We start from the raw sequence: 23,012 nt of genomic DNA, 5'->3' as shown, positions 1-23,012 counted from the left end.
CAACCCAGTATGTTGTTTTACAAGGACATTACCCCTGATGTTATTTTTATTGCTCTTGTTATTTTCACCGTAGGACGCAGCTAATCAATGACTTTGATTTCTAGGCCATTCTCTCCCTTTTGCTCTGCCTGCAATCACACGCATGTCCTCAATATAGCGGGGGGGGGGGGGTACACGGGTGGGGGAGCACAGGGTTAGGGTGGTGGAGGGCGGGCACTCACACAGTCGTGCCCCCCCCCCTCCTTGTTTGTCCGGCACGGTTGTCCCCCCCCCCCCCATTGATTGATGCGTGATGAGTTATTTGATAATGGAAGGCTGTCATGGCGGTGGGGGCGGGCTGGGGGACACACAAACATCTTAAGTATAATTTGATTAGAGCTACATTAGTAGTCGGGGGGGGGGGGAGGAATTGAAGATGGGTGTGGTCATGAGTCACAACATGGACGCTCTCATTAAGTTCATCCCCCCACCCCACCCCCATGGGCATTGCAGTTTTAACCCAACCATGTGTAGGTTTAACACGTTTATGTGTAGGTTTAACCCGTTTATGTGCAGGTTTAACCCGTTTATGTGCAGGTTTAACCCGTGTATGTGCAGGTTTAACGCGTTTATGTGCAGGCCTGTTCTGTTCAACCTGATCCTGCTAAAGATTTTCACCAAATTTTTTTGTTGACCCCACCCGTCGCAATATAAATTTTTTTTTACTGGCCACTAAACAACGCCGTGGACATTGGATACTCCCTCCCATCCACACCCATCGTGACCACCCCCCTCCGTCCCTCTACTCCCCCCACCCGTCCAGCCAGACTTTTGAAATGACGCACTAGAAATAACGTCGAACTTTGCCACGTTTAAATTAAAACCTAGTTTAACAGCAACCTTCAGTCAACATATTACTAGATTTATCAACAACTGAGAAAATAGTTTTTATTCCTTGTGCTAAATGTTTAGTTTAAGATTGTGCTGTTGTTGATTTTTGTTAACTTGTCTCGCGTTTATTTAATCAAGTCTAATTTTTAAATGGAGCTCTGGATTCGTCCAAATATCTGTAGTGACGGCACGTTTTATGGATACATGGGTTTGTGTCCATCGTCTACACCCACACATATCCACACCCACCCACCCACACGCCCACTCATCTCCACCCTCCTCTATCCCCAGACACCCACCCACACCCACCCACCCACACGTCCACTGATGTCCACCCTCCTCTATCCCCAGACCCCCACACACACCCATCCACTCCCACCCACACATATCCACACCCACCCACACGTCCACTCATGTCCACCCTACACTATCCCCAGACACCCACACACACCCACCCACACATATCCACACCCACCCACACCCACCCACCCACGTCCACTCATGTCCACCCTCCTCTATCCCCAGACACCCACACACACCCACACCCACCCACACGTCCACTAATGTCCACCCTCCTCTATCCCCAGACACCTGAACACGGAGCACCAGTTGGACGACCGCAGCACTGCCCAGTCACGTGTCCAGATGGAGGTGGTCAGTTCTCTCGAGTCACAGGTCAGTCAACACCTTCTATACCTACATGGCCAGCATCTCTAGTTGGCCACTGGATGGCCAGGGTTGTCTCTATTTGGCCACTAGATGGCCAGGGTTGTAGCTAGCATCTCTAGTTGGCCGCTAGATGGCCAGGGTTGTAGCTAGCATCTCTAGTTGGCCGCTAGATGGCCAGGGTTGTAGCTAGCATCTCTAGTTGGCCACTAGATGGCCAGGGTTGTAGCTAGCATCTCTAGTTGGCCACTGGATGGCCAGGGTTGTAGCTAGCATCTCTAGTTGGCCGCTAGATGGCCAGGGTTGTAGCCAGCATCTCTAGTTGGCCACTGGATGGCCAGGGTTGTCGCTAGTTGGGCACTAGATGGCCAGGGTTGTAGCTAGCATCTCTAGTTGGCCACTGGATGGCCAGGGTTGTCGCTAGTTGGCCGCTAGATGGCCAGGGTTGTAGCTAGCATCTCTAGTTGGCCACTAGATGGCCAGGGTTGTAGCTAGCATCTCTAGTTGGCCGCTAGATGGCCAGGGTTGTAGCTAGCATCTCTAGTTGGCCGCTAGATGGCCAGGGTTGTAGCTAGCATCTCTAGTTGGCCACTAGATGGCCAGGGTTGTAGCTAGCATCTCTAGTTGGCCACTAGATGGCCAGGGTTGTAGCCAGCATCTCTAGTTGGCCACTGGATGGCCAGGGTTGTCGCTAGTTGGGCACTAGATGGCCAGGGTTGTAGCTAGTTGGTCACTAGTTGGCCAGGGTTGTCGCTAGTTGGCCACTGGATGGCCAGGGTTGTAGCTAGCATCTCTAGTTGGCCACTGGATGGCCAGGGTTGTCTCTAGTTGGCCACTGGATGGCCAGGGTTGTCTCTAGTTGGCCACTGGATGGCCAGGCTTGTCCTTTGTTTGACCACTGGGCCCATGCACAAGTTGACCACTTCTCCGTAGTGGGTTTAGGACAACTCTAGTCAATGCCCCTCCCCCTAGTGTCTGATAGCCAGCCCCTCAATCATTGCCCCTCCCCCTAGTGTCTGATAGCCACCCCCTCAACCATTGCCCCTCCCCCTAGTGTCTGAAAGCCACGCCTTCAGTCATTGCCCCTCCCCCTAGTGTCTGAAAGCCACGCCTTCAGTCATTACCCCTCCCTCTAGTGTCTGATAGCCACCCCCCTCAATCATTACCCCTCCCCCTAGTGTCTGATAGCCACCTCACAGACATTGCCCCTCCTTGTAATGTCTGAACGAACGCCCCTGCGACCCCCCCCCCCCCCCCCCCCCAGCCTGTTAACGTGATGACTGAGACCATCAGCCGCAGTAGCCGGGACAGGAAATGTCTATTTTAAGACACAGGAAGTGTTGCGTCCCTAATTTATCGGGCCTAGTTTCGTTTTTTGTGAGAGTACATATGTGTCGCGTGGAGAAAGGGGGGGGGGTGTCTTTTAATGGGGTCAAGGTAACGCTCTGTGTAAATGGCTTCCGCAGGTAGCGCAAAATGTCGGCGCCATATAATTAGGGAGATTCCTAATGGCAATCTGAATTGAATTAAAAATTTTAATTATCAAGAACGTTATTCATTGTACTTGCATGAAGGTCTTTCGAATGTTTCATTGATGTGACTACTGACAGGACTCATGACCCCACCACCATGACGGTACCACCATGACCCCCCCCCCCCCCCGCCAACCACCATGACGTCACCACCATGATCCCCCCCCAACCACCATGACCCCCAACCACCATGACCCCCCCCCCCCCCCAATCCATGACGCCACTGACCTGACATAACCCATCCGTTCCCTGGACTCCGATGTTGTGTCTCGACCTCCTCGGTTGTTTGTGTCACGTGACTGACGAGACTGTCGTCATGTGTCACCTGACCGCCGGTCGTCTGCACGCACCGTGGGGCTGTTAACGAGCCGTCTCGCGCCGTCTGCCCGCGTTAGACTCCGGAAGTTCAACGGTCCATGTTCTGACTTGTGTTCCCTGTATGGACCATCGAACTCTGACCTCCAATGGTCCATGTTCTGACGTGTTCTCTGCATGGACCATCGAACTCTGACCCCCAACGGTCCATGTTCTGACTTGTGTCCCCTGCATGGACCATCGAACTCTGACCCCCAACGGTCCATTGTCTGACTTGTGTCCCCTGTACGGACCATTGACCTCTGACCTTCAGCGGTCCATGGTCTGACGTGTTCCCCGCATGGACCATCGAACTCTGACCCCCAACGGTCCATTGTCTGACTTGTGTCCCCTGTACGGACCATTGACCACTGACTTATGGGACTGGTGACACATTTTTTTGTTGACTTGTGGGGTAGGGGCCAACACGCTGAGAACCACCGTGTCTTGTATCCTGCAATAAAACCTTTGTGTCTCTGGTTATTTGCTTAAATTGCTCATTAATTATTTTTGTGGCCCTGTCACTGAAGATATTTGATTAGCATAAAAGGTTAGCCCCCCCTCCCCCCAGCTTAGCATCTTGTTGGCCTCCAACCAATCCCCTGCTCTTATGATGTATGTTTGGTTAGTGCTGACATAGCGACCCACATTAGACGATGTTTCCTGGTTGTTGGTAGACCGTAGTAGACGTGCTTTATGGCCACTCGCCTGTCTGCTGCATGGGTCAGTGGTCATCGGCCTAGTGGTCAGTTGGTACAAGGGCCAGTGGTCAGTTGGTACACGGGCCCAATGGTCAGTTGGTACAAGGCCCAGTGGTCAGTTGGTACAAGGGCCCAGTGGTCAGTTGGTACAAGGGCCCAGTGGTCAGTTGGTACAAGGGCCAGTGGTCAGTTGGTACAAGGCCCAGTGGTCAGTTGGTACAAGGGCCCAGTGAGTCAGTTGGTACAAGGGCCCAGTGGTCAGTTGGTACAAGGGCCAGTGGTCAGTTGGTACACGGGCCCAGTGGTCAGTTGGTACAAGGGCCCAGTGGTCAGTTGGTACAAGGGCCCAGTGGTCCATCTGGCCCTGTGGTCAGTTGGTACAAGGGCCCAGTGGTCAGTTGGTACAAGGCCCAGTGGTCAGTTGGTACAAGGGCCCAGTGGTCAGTTGGTACAAGGCCCAGTGGTCCATCTGGCCCTGTGGTCAGTTGGTACAAGGGCCCAGTGGTCAGTTGGTACAAGGGCCCAGTGGTCAGTTGGTACAAGGGCCCAGTGGTCAGTTGGTACAAGGGCCCAGTGGTCCATCTGGCCCTGTGGTCAGTTGGTACAAGGGCCCAGTGGTCCATCTGGCCCTGTGGTCAGTTGGTACAAGGGCCCAGTGGTCAGTTGGTACAAGGGCCCAGTGGTCAGTTGGTACAAGGGCCCAGTGGTCAGTTGGTACAGGGGCCCCGTGGTCCATCTGGCCCAGTGGTCAGTTGGTACAAGGGCCCAGTGGTCAGTTGGTACAGGGGCCCCGTGGTCCATCTGGCCCAGTGGTCAGTTGGTACAAGGGCCCAGTGGTCAGTTGGTACATGGGCCCTGTGGTCAGTTGGTACAAGGGCCCAGTGGTCAGTTGGTACAAGGGCCCAGTGGTCAGTTGGTACAAGGGCCCAGTGGTCAGTTGGTACAAGGACCCAGTGGTCAGTTGGTGATTGGGCCCAGTGGTCAGTTGGTACAAGGGCCCAGTGGTCAGTTGGTACAAGGGCCCTGTGGTCAGTTGGTACAAGGGCCCAGTGGTCAGTTGGTACAAGGGCCCAGTGGTCAGTTGGTACAAGGGCCCAGTGGTCAGTTGGTACAAGGACCCAGTGGTCAGTTGGTGATTGGGCCCAGTGGTCAGTTGGTACAAGGGCCCAGTGGTCAGTTGGTACAAGGACCCAGTGGTCAGTTGGTACATCTGGCCCAGTGGTCAGTTGGTACAAGGCCCAGTGGTCAGTTGGTACAAGGGCCTAGTGGTCAGTTGGTACAAGGGCCCAGTGGTCAGTTGGTACAAGGGCCCAGTGGTCAGTTGGTACAAGGGCCCAGTGGTCAGTTGGTACAAGGGCCCAGTGGTCAGTTGGTACAAGGGCCCAGTGGTCAGTTGGTACAAGGCCCAGTGGTCAGTTGGTACATCTGGCCCTGTGGTCCATCTGGCCCAGTGGTCAGTTGGTACAAGGGCCTAGTGGTCCATCTGGCCCAGTGGTCAGTTGGTACAAGGGCCCAGTGGTCAGTTGGTACATCTGGCCCTGTGGTCCATCTGGCCCAGTGGTCAGTTGGTACAAGGGCCCAGTGGTCCATCTGGCCCAGTGGTCAGTTGGTACAAGGGCCCAGTGGTCAGTTGGTACAAGGGCCTAGTGGTCCATCTGGCCCTGTGGTCAGTTGGTACAAGGGCCTAGTGGTCAGTTGGTACAAGGACCCAGTGGTCAGTTGGTACAAGGGCCCAGTGGTCAGTTGGTACAAGGGCCCAGTGGTCAGTTGGTACAAGGGCCCAGTGGTCAGTTGGTACAAGGACCCTGTGGTCCATCTGGCCCTGTGGTCAGTTGGTACAAGGGCCCAGTGGTCAGTTGGTACAAGGGCCCAGGGGTCAGTTGGTACAAGGGCCCAGTGGTCAGTTGGTACAAGGGCCCAGTGGTCCATCTGGCCCAGTGGTCAGTTGGTACAAGGGCCCAGTGGTCAGTTGGTACAAGGGCCCAGTGGTCAGTTGGTACAAGGGCCCAGTGGTCAGTTGGTACAAGGGCCCAGTGGTCAGTTGGTACAAGGGCCCAGTGGTCAGTTGGTACAAGGGCCCAGTGGTCAGTTGGTACAAGGGCCCAGTGGTCAGTTGGTACAAGGGCCCAGTGGTCCATCTGGCCCAGTGGTCAGTTGGTACAAGGGCCCAGTGGTCAGTTGGTACAAGGGCCCAGTGGTCCATCTGGCCCAGTGGTCAGTTGGTACAAGGGCCCAGTGGTCCATCTGGCCCAGTGGTCAGTTGGTACAAGGGCCCAGTTTTCAGTTGGTACAAGGGCCCAGTTTTCAGTTGGTACAAGGGCCCAGTTTTCAGTTGGTACAAGGGCCCAGTGGTCCATCTGGCCCAGTGGTCAGTTGGTACAAGGGCCCAGTGGTCAGTTGGTACAAGGGCCCAGTGGTCAGTTGGTACAAGGGCCCAGTGGTCAGTTGGTACAAGGGCCCAGTGGTCAGTTGGTACAAGGGCCCAGTGGTCAGTTGGTACAGGGGCCCAGTGGTCAGTTGGTACAAGGGCCCAGTGGTCAGTTGGTACAAGGGCCCAGTCGTCAGTTGGTACAAGGGCCCTGTGGTCAGTTGGTACAAGGGCCCAGTGGTCCATCTGGCCCTGTCGTCAGTTGGTACAAGGGCCCAGTGGTCAGTTGGTACAAGGGCCCAGTGGTCCATCTGGCCCAGTGGTCAGTTGGTACAAGGGCCCAGTGGTCCATCTGGCCCAGTGGTCAGTTGGTACAAGGGCCCAGTTTTCAGTTGGTACAAGGGCCCAGTTTTCAGTTGGTACAAGGGCCCAGTTTTCAGTTGGTACAAGGGCCCAGTGGTCCATCTGGCCCAGTGGTCAGTTGGTACAAGGGCCCAGTGGTCAGTTGGTACAAGGGCCCAGTGGTCAGTTGGTACATGGCCCAGTGGTCAGTTGGTACAAGGGCCTAGTGGTCAGTTGGTACAAGGGCCCAGTGGTCAGTTGGTACAAGGGCCCAGTGGTCAGTTGGTACAAGGGCCCAGTGGTCAGTTGGTACAAGGGCCCAGTGGTCCATCTGGCCCAGTGGTCAGTTGGTACAAGGGCCCAGTGGTCAGTTGGTACAAGGGCCCAGTGGTCAGTTGGTACAAGGGCCCAGTGGTCCATCTGGCCCAGTGGTCAGTTGGTACAAGGGCCCAGTGGTCAAATAGTGCGTGGGGTCAGTGGTCAATTGGTACAAGGGCCCAGTGGTCAGTTGGTACAAGGGCCCAGTGGTCAGTTGGTACAAGGGCCCAGTGGTCAGTTGGTACAAGGGCCCAGTGGTCAGTTGGTACAAGGGCCCAGTGGTCAGTTGGTACAAGGGCCCAGTGGTCAGTTGGTACAAGGGCCCAGTGGTCAGTTGGTACAAGGGCCCAGTGGTCAGTTGGTACAAGGGCCCAGTGGTCCATCTGGCCCAGTGGTCAGTTGGTACAAGGGCCCAGTGGTCAGTTGGTACAAGGGCCCAGTGGTCCATCTGGCCCAGTGGTCAGTTGGTACAAGGGCCCAGTGGTCCATCTGGCCCAGTGGTCAGTTGGTACAAGGGCCCAGTTTTCAGTTGGTACAAGGGCCCAGTTTTCAGTTGGTACAAGGGCCCAGTTTTCAGTTGGTACAAGGGCCCAGTGGTCCATCTGGCCCAGTGGTCAGTTGGTACAAGGGCCCAGTGGTCAGTTGGTACAAGGGCCCAGTGGTCAGTTGGTACAAGGGCCCAGTGGTCAGTTGGTACAAGGGCCCAGTGGTCAGTTGGTACAAGGGCCCAGTGGTCAGTTGGTACAGGGGCCCAGTGGTCAGTTGGTACAAGGGCCCAGTGGTCAGTTGGTACAAGGGCCCAGTGGTCAGTTGGTACAAGGACCCAGTGGTCAGTTGGTGATTGGGCCCAGTGGTCAGTTGGTACAAGGGCCCAGTGGTCAGTTGGTACAAGGGCCCTGTGGTCAGTTGGTACAAGGGCCCAGTGGTCAAATAGTGCGTGGGGTCAGTGGTCAGTTGGTACAAGGGCCCAGTGGTCAGTTGGTACAAGGGCCCAGTGGTCAGTTGGTACAAGGGCCCAGTGGTCAGTTGGTACAAGGGCCCAGTGGTCAGTTGGTACAAGGGCCCAGTGGTCAGTTGGTACAAGGGCCCAGTGGTCCATCTGGCCCTGTCGTCAGTTGGTACAAGGGCCCAGTGGTCAGTTGGTACAAGGGCCCAGTGGTCCATCTGGCCCAGTGGTCAGTTGGTACAAGGGCCCAGTGGTCCATCTGGCCCAGTGGTCAGTTGGTACAAGGGCCCAGTTTTCAGTTGGTACAAGGGCCCAGTTTTCAGTTGGTACAAGGGCCCAGTTTTCAGTTGGTACAAGGGCCCAGTGGTCCATCTGGCCCAGTGGTCAGTTGGTACAAGGGCCCAGTGGTCAGTTGGTACAAGGGCCCAGTGGTCAGTTGGTACATGGCCCAGTGGTCAGTTGGTACAAGGGCCTAGTGGTCAGTTGGTACAAGGGCCCAGTGGTCCATCTGGCCCAGTGGTCAGTTGGTACAAGGGCCCAGTGGTCAGTTGGTACATGGCCCAGTGGTCAGTTGGTACAAGGGCCTAGTGGTCAGTTGGTACAAGGGCCCAGTGGTCCATCTGGCCCAGTGGTCAGTTGGTACAAGGGCCCAGTGGTCAGTTGGTACAAGGGCCCAGTGGTCAGTTGGTACAAGGGCCCAGTGGTCCATCTGGCCCAGTGGTCAGTTGGTACAAGGGCCCAGTGGTCAAATAGTGCGTGGGGTCAGTGGTCAGTTGGTACAAGGGCCCAGTGGTCAGTTGGTACAAGGGCCCAGTGGTCAGTTGGTACAAGGGCCCAGTGGTCAGTTGGTACAAGGGCCCAGTGGTCAGTTGGTACAAGGGCCCAGTGGTCAGTTGGTACAAGGGCCCAGTGGTCAAATAGTGCGTGGGGTCAGTGGTCAGTTGGTACAAGGGCCCAGTGGTCAGTTGGTACAAGGGCCCAGTGGTCAGTTGGTACAAGGGCCCAGTGGTCAGTTGGTACAAGGGCCCAGTGGTCAGTTGGTACAAGGGCCCAGTGGTCAGTTGGTACAAGGGCCCAGTGGTCAGTTGGTACAAGGGCCCTGTGGTCAGTTGGTACAAGGGCCCAGTGGTCAGTTGGTACAAGGGCCCAGTGGTCAGTTGGTACAAGGGCCCAGTGGTCAGTTGGTACAAGGGCCCAGTGGTCAGTTGGTACAAGGGCCCAGTGGTCAGTTGGTACAAGGGCCCAGTGGTCAAATAGTGCGTGGGGTCAGTGGTCAATTGGTCGAAGAAGATTGTGCAACCTGTGCAGTTTCTAGCTTCCGAGTCATCGGAAGGCAGAAGCTATTTATAGCAGCGACATGTGATGGGTGTATGACAGATATGATGTATGTGATCATGTGACAGATGATGTATGTGATGGTCGGGATGGTTTACATCATACAACCAGCAACCTGCATCTCTAGCACGACATGCAGGCTGACCTTGACCTCATCTGTAGCACGATATGCAGGCTGACCTTGACCTCATCTGTAGCACGACATGCAGGCTGACCTTGACCTCATCTGTAGCACGACATGCAGGCTGACCTTGACCTCAGTGATTTCATGCTAGAACCAGCGGGCATTCATTGACACACATTCAGGGGGCTAAGACTTGACACACATTCCGGGAGCTAAGACGTTATAGACACTCACAGAGCTTAGACTTCATAGCCATTCAGGGGGCTAAGACTTGATAGCCATTCCGGGAGCTAAGACTTGATAGCCATTCCGGGAGCTAAGACTTGATAGCCATTCAGGGGGCTAAGACTTGATAGCCATTCAGGGGGCTAAGACTTGACACACATTCCGGGAGCTAAGACTTGACACACATTCCGGGAGCTAAGACTTGATAGCCATTCCGGGAGCTAAGACGTTATAGACACTCACAGAGCTTAGACTTCATAGCCATTCCGGGAGCTAAGACTTGATAGACACTCACAGAGCTTAGACATCATAGCCATTCCGGGAGCTAAGACTTGATAACCATTCCGGGAGCTAAGACTTGATAGCCATTCCGGGAGCTAAGACTTGATAGCAATTCAGGGGGCTAAGACGTGATAGCCATTCCGGGAGCTAAGACTTGATAGCCATTCAGGGAGCTAAGACTTGATAGCTATTCCGGGAGCTAAGACTTTATAGGCATGCACACAGCTAAGACGTGATGGACACACATAGCTAAGACGTGATAGACATTGCAGTAGCTAAGTCTCGATAGACACTTACAGAGCTAAAACTTTTTACTCATAGCGGGAGCTAAGACTTTTGGCAGACATTCAAAGACTTTTGGCATACATTAGTTGGGCTAAGAGCTCTCCCTCACACACTCACTGAAAGACAAACACAAGAACAACCCAACTGTTCGGTGGACTACATCTAAAAAATCTGATGCTAATTTTTTTTTTACTTCTAGGTGTTACGTTTTGTTGTTACTAAAATAGGCGCATCAAAAAGTGAAACATTTGAAGACCTCTAAACCCACATTTCAGTTTATGATGTATCTCCCCCACCCCCCTGCCCTCTCCCTGTGGGGAGAATCCCTTATGTCAGCGTGTCTGACCTAGGGACATCATAAATATTTTTGACGTGAATTTTGTGTGCAGGTTTAGCCTGTCATCGAAACGTCCCCGTTGACAAATAGACCACTTAGGCTATGTTTCGTGTTTGTGTTTTTTGTTTTATGTTGAAAGACGGGCGATTCAAGTTGTCGCCTCTGTTTGTTGACTGATGGTTTAACACCCCGGCACTTGATGGGGCGGTTCTCAAAGTCTCGCTCGGGGCCCATGGAATGAGGGTAGCCTGTAAGACAACTGGACCTAGGGTATCCTGTAGCTGGACCTAGGGTAGCCTGTAGCTGGACCTAGGGTAGCCTGTAGCTGGACCTAGGGTAGCCTGTAGGACAACTGGACCTAGGGTAGCCTGTAGCTGGACCTAGGGTAGCCTGTAGGACAACTGGACCTAGGGTAGCCTGTAGGACAACTGTACCTAGGGTAGCCTGTATGACAACTGGACCTAGGGTAGCCTGTAGGACAACTGGACCTAGGGTAGCCTGTAGGACAACTGGACCTAGGGTAGCCTGTAGGACAACTGGACCTAGGGTAGCCTGTAGCTGGACCTAGGGTAGCCTGTAGCTGGACCTAGGGTAGCCTGTAGGACAACTGTACCTAGGGTAGCCTGTAGCTGGACCTAGGGTAGCCTGTAGGACAACTGGACCTAGGGTAGCCTGTATGACAACTGGACCTAGGGTAGCCTGTAGGACAACTGGACCTAGGGTAGCCTGTAGCACTACTGTAGCCTGGTTATTTTGCTCCCTCCCCAGCTTGCATTCCAGAAGAAAGTCCTGAAGGCTATGACAGACCACCTGTGTCAGCAGACCACAGCTGCACCACCACAACCGTCTCACCCACAACCACAGCCAACCACAATACCCTCCCCCTTCTCTTCATCCATGTCTGTGACATCATCACAGTTATCACCCAAGTCACATGACATGAAGCACAACATAGCAATAGTAAGTCTCCCTACTAGTCTGTCTTTATAAGCTTAATATTTTGTGTTTCTGTTTGAATCGGCTGTTGTTCATTTGCTATAATTTGTTTTAAACATAAATAAAAAATTAGAAATGAATTACAGTGAGTTATTTTTTCTAAAGCAATACAAATTTGACACTGATAAATTGATGATAAATTTGATTGGACCATTTTTGCAATACAAATTTGACACTGATAAATTGTTGATAAATTTGATTTGACCATTTTTGCAGTCATCTTTAATGTCGAAGCCCTCCATGATCAACCCGTTCACCGGAACGTTCCTGCCCCCTGTCTCAATGGTCCCCAGCCCCATCATGCACCGCCCCCCTCCCATGGTCAGCACCCCAGTCACCCACCACACCTCCTCGTCTCTTCCACCCACCCCCAGCAGTGGGGGAGGGAGCAGTCGGGGTGGGGGTGATGGGGGAGGTCCAGTCAGGAGGAGAGTCTCAGATAAATGCAATCTTCCAATTTCTGCAGGTAATTTTTTTGCTAGATTTCTGCAGGTAATTTTTTGGGTAGATTTCTGCAGGTAATTTTTTGGGTAGATTTCTGCAGGTAATTTTTTGGGTAGATATCTGCAGGTAAATTTTTTGGTAGATTTCTGCAGGTAATATTTTTGGTAGATTTCTGCAGGTAATTTTTTTTTAGATTTCTGCAGGTAATATTTTTTACCTGTAATAGAATTACCTTAATACCTAGTTCTGAGAAAACATTTTTGTTGAAGTTGTGGAGTCATCTAGTGTCAAATATTTTCAGAAATCCAAAGAAACCGTGAGTTTTACAAAAACACAGACGTCAGACCACCGTTCACATATGCCTCTTTGATACGACAGGTAATTAGCTGATTAATTTTTATTTTTTTTAATTTCAATTTTTGTAAACTAATTAATTTTATATCATCAACACACATTTTTCATTGTAAGAAAAATCTTGTCGTCAAGTTGTTTCTGAAAGTAATTTATTCAGATAGAAAGTAAACAATTGTTACTTTGTGACCTTTGACTTGTGACCTTTGACCTAAACAATTGACCTTTGATTATTTCCCCTAGGCTATCATTGAGTCGCCCCACAGGCAGCTAACGCTGAATGAAATCTACCAATGGTTCCAGAACACATTTGCATATTTCCGACGAAACGAGGCCACATGGAAGGTACACCCAAAGTTTAATTTTTTTAATTAAATCATAAATAATTAGTTTTTAGTAAGTTAAAAATTTAAACTAGTTTGACCTTGAAATTTGGAATATTTAACATGAAGAAAGGCGAGGTTCTTCACCGAGAAAACATTTTGATGTTGTGTTCTGGTTCTAACAAGTGGTCTGCTGTAACCTTTCAGTGTGCATGACATCACATGTCACCCCCCCCCCCCCCCCCCCCACATCATGACTTCACACGTCACACCCCCCCCCCCCCCCCACATCATGACTTCACACATCACCCCCCCCACCATCATGACATCACGTCACCCCCCCCCCCCCCTTTATCATGATACCACATGACACTTGTCACTCCCATCCGCCAATATGATATGACACATGTGACATTGTCATCCCCCAATCCCATCATATCACATGTGTCATATTTCCCCCCCCCCCCCCCATTTTATGTCTTGCTTTTGTTTTTAATTTTATTTTTCAAATAATTTTTTTTTTAATTTAAAATTAAAATACCTAGTAGATATAGAAATACTGCAACCAAATCAGAAAGAAAAGTCAGATCTGATTGAATTATTTTGTTTCTGAAATGTGATTTGGGTTTTTGAATTCCTGGCATGATTGAAGTCATTGGTTGAGCAACCATTTCAGATCACATGGTTATTCTTGATATTTTTTTGTCTTTGTTAGAATGCTGTGCGTCACAACCTAAGTCTGCACAAATGTTTTATGCGCGTCGAGAACGTAAAGGGGGCAGTCTGGACAGTGGACGAGGTAGAATTCTACAAACGTCGACCGCAAAAACTGGGGGCAGGCCCTGGGTAGGTGCCTTAGCATAGTCTCTCATGGTCTCATCTAAAACAAACCCTTGCATTCATTTATGGTGGGTGGGGGGTTGTTGGCTGAAACTTTGGATTAGTTTTTGGTGGATAGGGGGTTGGGGGGGGGGGGGTTGTTGGCTGAAAAGAAATATTATCAGTCCAAACTTTGACCAACTTTATCAAAGGATTGTTTTTTGATGAGTTGACCATTCCTCACCACCTTGCTCTCAGTAGCTAAATGTAGATGCTTGCTGTTTGCTTGTTCACTGAAATGTTGCTTTACACAAATATTTCTTACTAACCTTGTAGCCAATTCTATGTAGCCTACTAATTTATTGATACAGTTCAATGTAGCACACTATATTATTGTATCAAATTATTTTAGCATTTCTTTATTTTTTTTAGCTCATTTATTTCACCTGTTGTGTGGTCCAATAGTTGTAGCATTGGAAGTTTTGTTAGCACAATCAACTAATGATGCATGCTCACAACATTTGGTTTATTTTTTCTTTGGTGTTGTCTGTTTTCTTGCTTGACCGTACATGTTTGGCCATCTATTTTTGGCCACTCCTCTCTGCATGATCTGTCACCAAACAATTTTTTTTTTATTATTTGGACCTCAGTGAAGAACTTCTGCCTTTCATTGACTTAAAGTGTAGAAAATTTGGTTTCAAACATGCTTTCAGAAACATAGAAATTCCATGAGTAACACTGCCTGAAAATTTGGATGGCAATATTTGAATAGAGAACTGGATAAGTCAATGCCATGTTCCAATGTCCCCAGAATGCTATTCGGACCAACCTATCTTTACACAGATGTTTTGTAAGATACGAAGATGACTTTGGATCTTTTTGGATGGTGGATGACTTTGAATATATCTGCCGTCGACAATTTAGTCGGGGTAGGCCAAGGTCAGGTTTATTTTCTCTTGAGTTTTCTGTTTGCTACATCAGGGGAGGGGGGGGGGGAGGGGGAGGTAGGTCATAGGTCAGTTTATTTTCTGAGATCACTGAGGAGGTAGAAAGTAATTTTAAAATATCTAGAAGGTTTTCCAGCATGTCAAGATATAAAGGGTTTAAAGAAGGGTTTAAGGAAGGGTTTAAAGCACCAAATGATTCACCAAGACATCTGGGTGTGGTGTTAAAAGTTGTTTCATTTATTTCAGCCTTGAAAAGATAAGATACAATAAAAGTTTAACGACACTTTTTGCCATGGTTGAATGATTTGAGCTCAAACTGCATCTCTGTGATGTGGCCTGCAGTCAAATATTTCTTCAAGTAGCCTTGATTTAGACATGATTTAACCAAGGTTCAACCATGATTTAACCAAGGTTCAACCATGATTTAACCACGGTTCATCCATGATTTAACCAAGGTTCAACCATGATTTAACCAAGGTTCAACCATGATTTAACCACGGTTCAACCATGATTTAACCACGGTTCAATCATGATTTAACCAAGGTTCAACCATGATTTAACCACGGTTCAACCATGATTTAACCAAGGTTCAACCTTGATTTAACCAAGGTTCAACCTTGATTTAACCACGGTTCAATCATGATTTAACCAAGGTTCATCCATGATTTAACTACGATTTAACCAAGGTTTAATCATGATTTAACCATGGTTGTTGACACACTATCTTTTGTCAATAACTGACTGTTATGCACCTAGTGACCTCATTGATCCCCCCCCCCCCCCACCAAGAAAAGCTCCAGGTATTGGTTGGTGCTATTTTTAGAAATCTTTACCTAATGGTTAGTCTTCTGTGTAACCTTTGTGTTCCATCTGTAAAGGTCAGAGTTGAAAGGTGACTCAGTCAAGTGTGACCATGTTAAGTGATGTGACAGACAGTTTAGCACCAGCCTTGTAGATTGTCTTGTAACAAGCAGATCTCTGTTCATTGATTGATGCAGGTTGATTGGTTTCATCAGTTCAGGATTCACTTCTGCTTCATTACTGACAGCTTCAACACAATCATTGCCTTGTTTAAAAAAATGTTTAATTTTAACACATTTTCACCTCACACGACCACCATTACAGGCCATTTCTTTCAGACATAGGGAAAAATAATATTTTAAATCCCAATATAAGTCGGGGTCTATTTTATTAAGTTTTTTTTTACATAAGCTTTGATAGAGGTTATGTAAATTGTTATCAGAGAAACAGATTGTCTTAAGGCCTAGCACCTGACGACCCCTTGTTCCATCAGTACTTAAAATTAAAGCCCCTCTTATCAAAGCTGTAAAAAAATTTGTTAGAGTAGTCTCCCTTGAGCACTTGGTTCTCCCCCCCCCTTCTGTCACAAAGGCAGGTGACAATTTGCCAGCAGGTCAGACCTAACCAGGACCTTTCACTGCCTGCAGGAGGCAATCAATAATCTTCAACTTAATTACTTAATTAGCAGCGTGCGCAGACAATCACATGCTGTATGACTGGCATGCTTCACAGAATGGCGCCTGTTGTTCTTGTCAGTTCTGCATGAATGCACCTAGCTCCATCAAACAGTCAGACAAGCTTGAAGTAACTTGGTCTGAACACAATTTGAGCAGAAGTTAAAATGCCAGTTGGCCATTGATGAATAAATAATCACAGTACAATGTACAGCTGTAGCCAGTATCAGTCACCTCTTACATCAGTTTTATCAATGAACAATTGGCTAAAGAAATGAATAAACTTCACATTATTCACATTTTTATAAATTTATATTTTAACCAATGTTCCCCCTCCCTCCCCAGGATATTGTGAGCCCCCCACTCTACTGGAAAAAATGTCTGAAAGAAACTCTGCCTGCAATACTAAACTTTAAAACATGATAACAGTTTTTAAAAATAGCCTTAATTTTCTCATAATGTATTAATAGCTCAGTGAAAGCGAGTAACCTCTAACCCATCGCTAGACATAATTGTAGCAAATATCAGCAGGCTCTGGCAGCTGTCAGGAACAATAATTCTTTAATTGTCCAATACTCTCTGCTGCTTGTAGAGTAACGTCCCCTGCCTGGTTTGTTGATTTTGTCATAACACTTAAGTTCTAACTGGTAATGACTTAAAGACCATTGACACAAATAATTACACCAGGGTTTACGTCTTGCTGGCAGCCAAAGGTTGTCTCCCATGTCACGTAATGACCCACCATTTAGCCCATCATCCATAATACAAAGTTTCCTGCGGGAAAGTGGGCACGATGCTTCTAGAATAGGTGCTGGTAATGGGAATCGTGAAAAGCTAATTTCTCGTAAATGTCTTTGTGATCTTTCTTTGTTGGTGATAAAAATAAATCATGTGTATCAATCATTTCCTCTGGCTGATAATTGTCAGCATTTACACAGAGATTTGACTGACACAATTTTCTAATCGTTGTCTTTGTGTTGGTTTTCTTCAAGGTACTTATTACTTTACTCAGAATGTTATAAATATTTATAACCTATTAGAAGATTATTGTTTTACTTTTGATTGAAATATATATATATATATATATATATATATATATATATATATATATAGCCTACATATATATTTATAACAATCCAACTGAATAAAAATATTACTGTATATAAATCTAACTATGTTTATAGATTTATATATTAATAGATACATAGATTTATATTAAATATATCTCTATAATTAGACATTGCTTTTTTCAAATGTTGATGCATGGCTTTGCTGTTAACTGCTGCACAATGTAAAAAAAAAATTATATCCAACATGAATTAATTGATCAGCTAATTAGCCTTGTTTTTTATGTATGATCACTTACAATATAATGAGGGGCTGTTTGATCTACTTTTGCTAAGATAATTAATGTCTCTAAACTTGAGTAGTGTTTGCACCACAGCGCTGACAGTTTCAAATCTTCTCTCCTCTAACAGCTCCATGAAAACTCCCACAATGTCAGACACTTCCCCCTACAACGAAACACTCATCAGGGTGAGTCAGCTCATTAATTATTACTTTTATTGATAGTTTGTGGATGGTGATTTGAATTCATTTAAATTTATTTTCTCATCGTTGTACGATATCCGGAATGTGTTGAATGCCATCCTATTATCTGAAACGCTATTCTATCATCTGGATTATGCTATCCTATTATCCTAATGTCACCATCCTATTATCCTAATGTCACCATCCTATTATCCTAATGTCACCATCCTATTATCCCAATGTTGCCATCCTATTATCCCAATGTTGCCATCCTATTATCCTAATGTTACCATCCTATTATCCTAATGTCACCATCCTATTATCCTAATGTAACCATCCTATTATCCTAATGTTGCCATCCTATTATCCCAATGTTGCTATCCTATTATCCTAATGTTGTTTGCTGATGACCCAGGCTGCCATGAGTGACGTGGGATTCATGAAGCACAACTTGATGCCAGACCAGGAGAGTGCTCAGGATCTGTCCATGAAGTCATCCAGTCATGACCCTTTTGGGTAAGTCTTAGGGTTGGGTTAGGGTTGGGTTGGTGTTAGGGTTAGTGTTAGGGCTGGGTTAGGGTTGGGTTGGTGTTAGGGTTGGGTTAGGGTTAGGGTTGGGTTGGTGTTAGGGTTAGGGTTGGGTTTAGGGTTAGGGTTGGGTTATGGTTAGGTTAGAATAAGGGATTGGGTTAGGGGTGGATTAGTGTTAAGTCTTAGGGTTGGGTTAGGGTTGGATTAGAGCTAGGGTTGGATTAGTGTTAGGGTAAGTGTTAGGGTTGGGTTGAGTTAGGGTTGGGTTAGTGTTAGGGTGGGTTGGTGTTAGTTTTGAGCTAGGGTTGGGTTGTTGTCAGGGTTGGGTTAGTGCAGCTTTTCTGGTTAATTTAACTTCACATCTTACGTGTTTATAAACATTTGTGTGTGTGTTAGATTCTGGTTCTGTAAATCTATATTTAGTCTGTCATGTCAATTGATGTCAATTTTTCCCTCGCAGGAGATTTGATGAGATGATGATGATCAAACAGGAAGTCCATGAGAACTATTCAGACCTGGACCTGAGCACCTCACAAAACATGCCAAGCTCACGCCATCACTCCCCCTCCCCCCAGCACCCTGACATTCATGACCCCCAGGGTATTGAGGTCAAAGGTGGCCAGATGGTGATGGTGCCAGATTTGATGGACCACTACGACAGCAGGGAGGACCTGGATGCTGATGAAGAGGAGGAGCGACGAATTGAGGAGGAGAGGAGGATGGAGGAGGAAGAGAGGAGATTGGAGGAGGAGGAGAGGAGGATGGAGCTGGCAGAGAGAGATCCCCAGAGACACGTGGAGCGTGGAGAGAGCCGCTACAGCGAGGATGACGAGCACGCTGAAACTGAGGCGGAGAGGGAGCTGAGAGCAGTTCAGGAGAAGCTGGAGAGGGAGCAGGCGGAGGACATGAAGCGGGAGAGGTCAGCTCTGACCAATGGCTACAGGTCACGACCTGACAATGGTCTCCAGCAGGGCTACGGGTCCATGCCGTTTTCTCCCCTCAACTCCTCGGAGCACGAGCACCATTTTCACAGCCGTGCTACAGCTGAGGAGGTGCGGAGCCAGGACCTCGGGGGGGTCAGCCAAGACTCGCCATTCTACAGCTCAGGGAAGCAACTTCAAAGATCAGCTGAGACTGAGGAGGTGGAGGACATGAAAGCACCCAGTCCAACCACCAGACCTTTCATCGTCCAGTTGCCAGACTCTGGCCCTGTGTTCCCCACCCCTCACCGCCAACCTCTCCTGCCCAGTGTGTCCCCCGTGGATGCCCAAATGTCCAGCGTCATGTAACAAATGTCCGGCGTCATGTCAACCACCATCCCGAACAATGAGTTGACCAGTGATCTCACTAAACAGGAGTGGCATGTCACATCCAGAATATGTCATGTCTCACTCACTTTTGTGACATTTTATGTCACACTTGTTTTCATGACATTTCTAAAGCCTGGCTTATAACTAATGGTCATGTGACATGTCACATATCCTCAACAAACTGCTTGACTTGCAGTTGACCTTTTATACATGACATGCCAGAATATGACACGTCATTATGTTGTATTTTATGGGACAGACTTTCTGATGGAAGACTGTACTCATCCCATCCAACAGATTTCAGACAATATTTGATGGACTACTTAAACCTACAAGCAGCTGTGTCATGCTGGACGGCTGATGTTGGATGGCTGATGTTGGACGTCTGATGTTGGATGTGTGATGCTTGACGACAGTGAAAGCTGGCTTGTTCAATCTCTCAGGACTTTGATAAATGTGGTTTGATTTTATGCCATGAGACGTTTTCTTTTCCTTGGATCTAGTTACACAGCTGGGGATGTAAACGTTGGACTGTGGTGTGATTGGACTTGGCTAGCTGCATCATGGCTAGCTGCATCATGGCTAGCTGCATCATGGCTAGCTGTAATTTCTCTCCTCCCCCCCCCCCCCCCCCCCCCATATGTAAAAACCAAATCTTGTCTCACATGATGCAGTTTTCTTGAAAATTTTAAATGTTTAAATTTGATTATTATACTACAGATTGCATGTTAGAAATATATTGTACATCTCTATTTAAAAAACCAAATGCCTGTTATATCAGATAGATAGTTTTTAATTGAAAGCACGAGTTTTTTTTTTGTGACTAGTCAGTATTGAAATCAAAGATACATTGACCAGATACATTGAGCAGATACATTGACCAGATACATTGAGCAGAGTTCTAGAGATTTGTGGCAGCCTACCAAAGATTTGTCGCGGTGCTGATGAAATCTTTCAAACATATTTCATGAGCATTAGTTTCATGTTTTCCTAGCCATTGTTTTTACTCAAACCAACTTGTTGATTTGATCCAATGTTGAGATTTTGAAACTTTGAACTGTTACTTGAAGTGTATTGAAGATAAGGTATTATTTATTGGAAAAACTAATTTGACAATCTAGATTGTATTTACACTCGTGGGTCAAGGCAGGTGGGGGTGGTGGAGTTGGCGTGGTGAGAGAAGCTGTGATGGTGTCATCCATCAAGGTGTTGTTGGGAGGGTAGGTCAGATGGTGACACCAATCTGATGGTGACACCAATCTGATGGTGACACCAATCTGATGGTGACACACCAGTCTGTAGGGGACACACCAGTCCATCTGTCTCTGTTTTTACATGCATCTCTGAAAGATAAGAAGATTGGTTGTGAAGATATTTGATAAAAAATTTTGTATTTTAAATTGTTTCAACTTTGATGTTTCTCTGTTAGCTGTCTTTTTTTTTTTTAATTTTTGCGTTGAAACCAGATTTTTGTTTTACTTAATAAAAAAATGTGGAGCTGATTAAAAACATTGATTCATGTCTTAATGACTGATAGCTGTAATTGAGAAAATTTAATTGAAAGCCCTTTAGTTTGTTGTATGACTTATATTTGTATGTCATTTCATATTTATTAGAATTGTATGACTTATATTTGTATGTGATTTCATCTTTGTTAGAATTGTATGACTTGCATTTGTATGTGATTTCATATTTGTTAGAATTGTATGACTTATATTTGTAGTGTTCACACTCATCTTAAATTTGCCACTTGCATAATGCTTTATGTTAGACTTTATGTCAGACTTTATGTCAGACTTTGTGTCAGACTTTATGTCAGACTTTATGTCAGACTTTGTGTCAGACTTTATGTCAGACTGCTGTAATAGCTGGTCTGTCAACTTGCGTCTGTGCATTTATTTCCCCTCGGAGTAATACAAAAATTGCACAAACTACATTTTTTGTTTCAAGTAAAAAAGAAAACAGTCTTGTTATTTCAAACCAATCTTTTTTAGATTGCTTTTTATGGTTTGTCTCACTTCAACTATTAACAGAGTTAATTTAGAGTTTTGATATTTTTGAGTTTGAATGTTTTTTTCTGCTTGTCTTTGATTTATTTCCCAACTTTAGAAAACCACTGGCCAGATTTTTTGGCCAGGGATTTATTTTGTGAGCTGTAGCTTTGTGCCAGATGACATTCCTCTGTAGTCAGCTCAACAGATTGGTGCTGGTTTAGCTGTTTGAAATTTGATTGGGTGTTTTATGGTTTTTAGCTGGACATTATTTGTATCTGCTGAAACTGTTTATCATAAACAAAATTTAAAATGGTGGTGCTGGGGGGTGGAGGGGGGGGGGGGGGTGGTGATAGGACAGGAATTAACCAAAAGCTTACAGTTTCAGCCTAAATGAAATATTTTGAGTGTAAATATCAGTAGTTTGGAATGAGCTATAATTGATTTTATTACTGTTAAAACCCCTCAATCAAATATAAATTATACTGAGTAAAAAAGCAATACATTTTTAACAAAAGTAGTTTGTACTTTAAGATTGGTGAAATATTTTGTAAATATGCAAATTTGTGTCTATTGTGTCTATGTAATCCAGATAATGATGTCTTGTAAAAAGGTTTTTTACATCTTTGAGTAAATATCAAGGGGCACAACTTATGATCTCATAGCTGTGTTTGGTCTCTTGGACTGAGTAATGTCCCTTCTGCTGTGTATAATAAATGGTATCATGCTTGTGTTTTTATAGACTTACAGATTGATGGCGATTTAACATTTATTCTCTGACATAAGTGGGACCAAAATCTTTTAAAATGTGACAGTTTTAACACGACAGAGGGAAATAACACAAAACTGAGTTATGAGACATTGTTACAAAATTTGTTGTTTTAATAAAAAACATAAGATCTTTGAGATAAGACACAATAATGTTTTCAGCATAATAGTACCAATGTGATTTGTAGTGCTTAAGACCATTTACAAGAGGTGGTACAAGAAAGATCTAGAAGAGTAAGACTGTAGAGGTCATAGTTCAAGTGACTTCTCTGTCAGCAATGGTGTCTCAGCCCACCTCATCCCACCCACAAGACAGCTAGAAATTCCTCACAGTGTGCATTGTTTGTGTATCAACATTTGTTCTCATGGTGCATGGGTATTTAACAAAAGATTATTTAAATTACAAACTTAGTTTTATATTGTGTAAACATACAAAATTATTTCATTGTAGAAAGCATGCGCTGTGCACACATATATTTATACATTTTAGAATGGAATAATTCCTGGCACCCAACTTATCTGTCAAGTCTGGATTCAAACTTTGATCTCTTGTCTAGCTCATTGTGCGCATTAATTAATGATAGTTAAACCATTGTACTTTAAATAGAAATGTAATGAATAGGACAGTCAGTAGATTAAAAACTAACTTATGGGTTCAACCCGTTTTTTACATGGGAATTCAATGACTAAGACAATCAATAAGTTGAAAGCTAATTTATGGGTTTACCCAATTTATTTGAAATAGAAATAAAATTACTAAAACAATCAAGAAATTAAAAAACTAATTTATGGTAAACTTGAGGAGGATAAGTTTTGTTTTGCTAATTGATGTGGATCATTAA

The 23,012-nt window shown here is 46.4% G+C and overlaps 1 protein-coding gene across 6 annotated transcripts in view; it reads left to right on the top strand.

The window, feature by feature from the left end:
* The window catches only part of LOC131948959 (forkhead box protein P1), a 122,652-nt gene extending 102,615 nt beyond the window's left edge, over positions 1–20,037 (top strand). For 5 of the 6 annotated variants that reach the window (XM_059310688.1, XM_059310690.1, XM_059310692.1 and 2 more), the window contains 9 exons: positions 1,458–1,545; positions 11,454–11,645; positions 11,898–12,147; positions 12,427–12,503; positions 12,720–12,821; positions 13,515–13,645; positions 17,519–17,576; positions 17,986–18,086; positions 18,562–20,037. In XM_059310688.1, coding sequence (XP_059166671.1) covers positions 1,458–1,545; positions 11,454–11,645; positions 11,898–12,147; positions 12,427–12,503; positions 12,720–12,821; positions 13,515–13,645; positions 17,519–17,576; positions 17,986–18,086; positions 18,562–19,390 — 1,828 coding nt within the window. In that variant the 3' untranslated portion in view covers positions 19,391–20,037. Of the gene's footprint in view, positions 1–1,457; positions 1,546–11,453; positions 11,646–11,897; positions 12,148–12,426; positions 12,504–12,719; positions 12,822–13,514; positions 13,646–14,429; positions 14,558–17,518; positions 17,577–17,985; positions 18,087–18,561 lie in introns of all 6 variants that reach the window. The other variant, XM_059310689.1, reaches the window with a different exon arrangement.
* The last annotated feature ends 2,975 nt before the right edge of the window (positions 20,038–23,012 follow it).

The sequence above is a fragment of the Physella acuta genome, unplaced genomic scaffold (assembly GCF_028476545.2).
Source record: "Physella acuta isolate Inbredline_101_S28 unplaced genomic scaffold, ASM2847654v3 ptg000667l, whole genome shotgun sequence".
Lineage (NCBI taxonomy): Eukaryota > Metazoa > Mollusca > Gastropoda > Physidae > Physella > Physella acuta.
The sequence above is the reverse complement of the archived record's forward strand: the minus strand, read 5'-3'. Positions and strand labels throughout refer to the sequence as shown.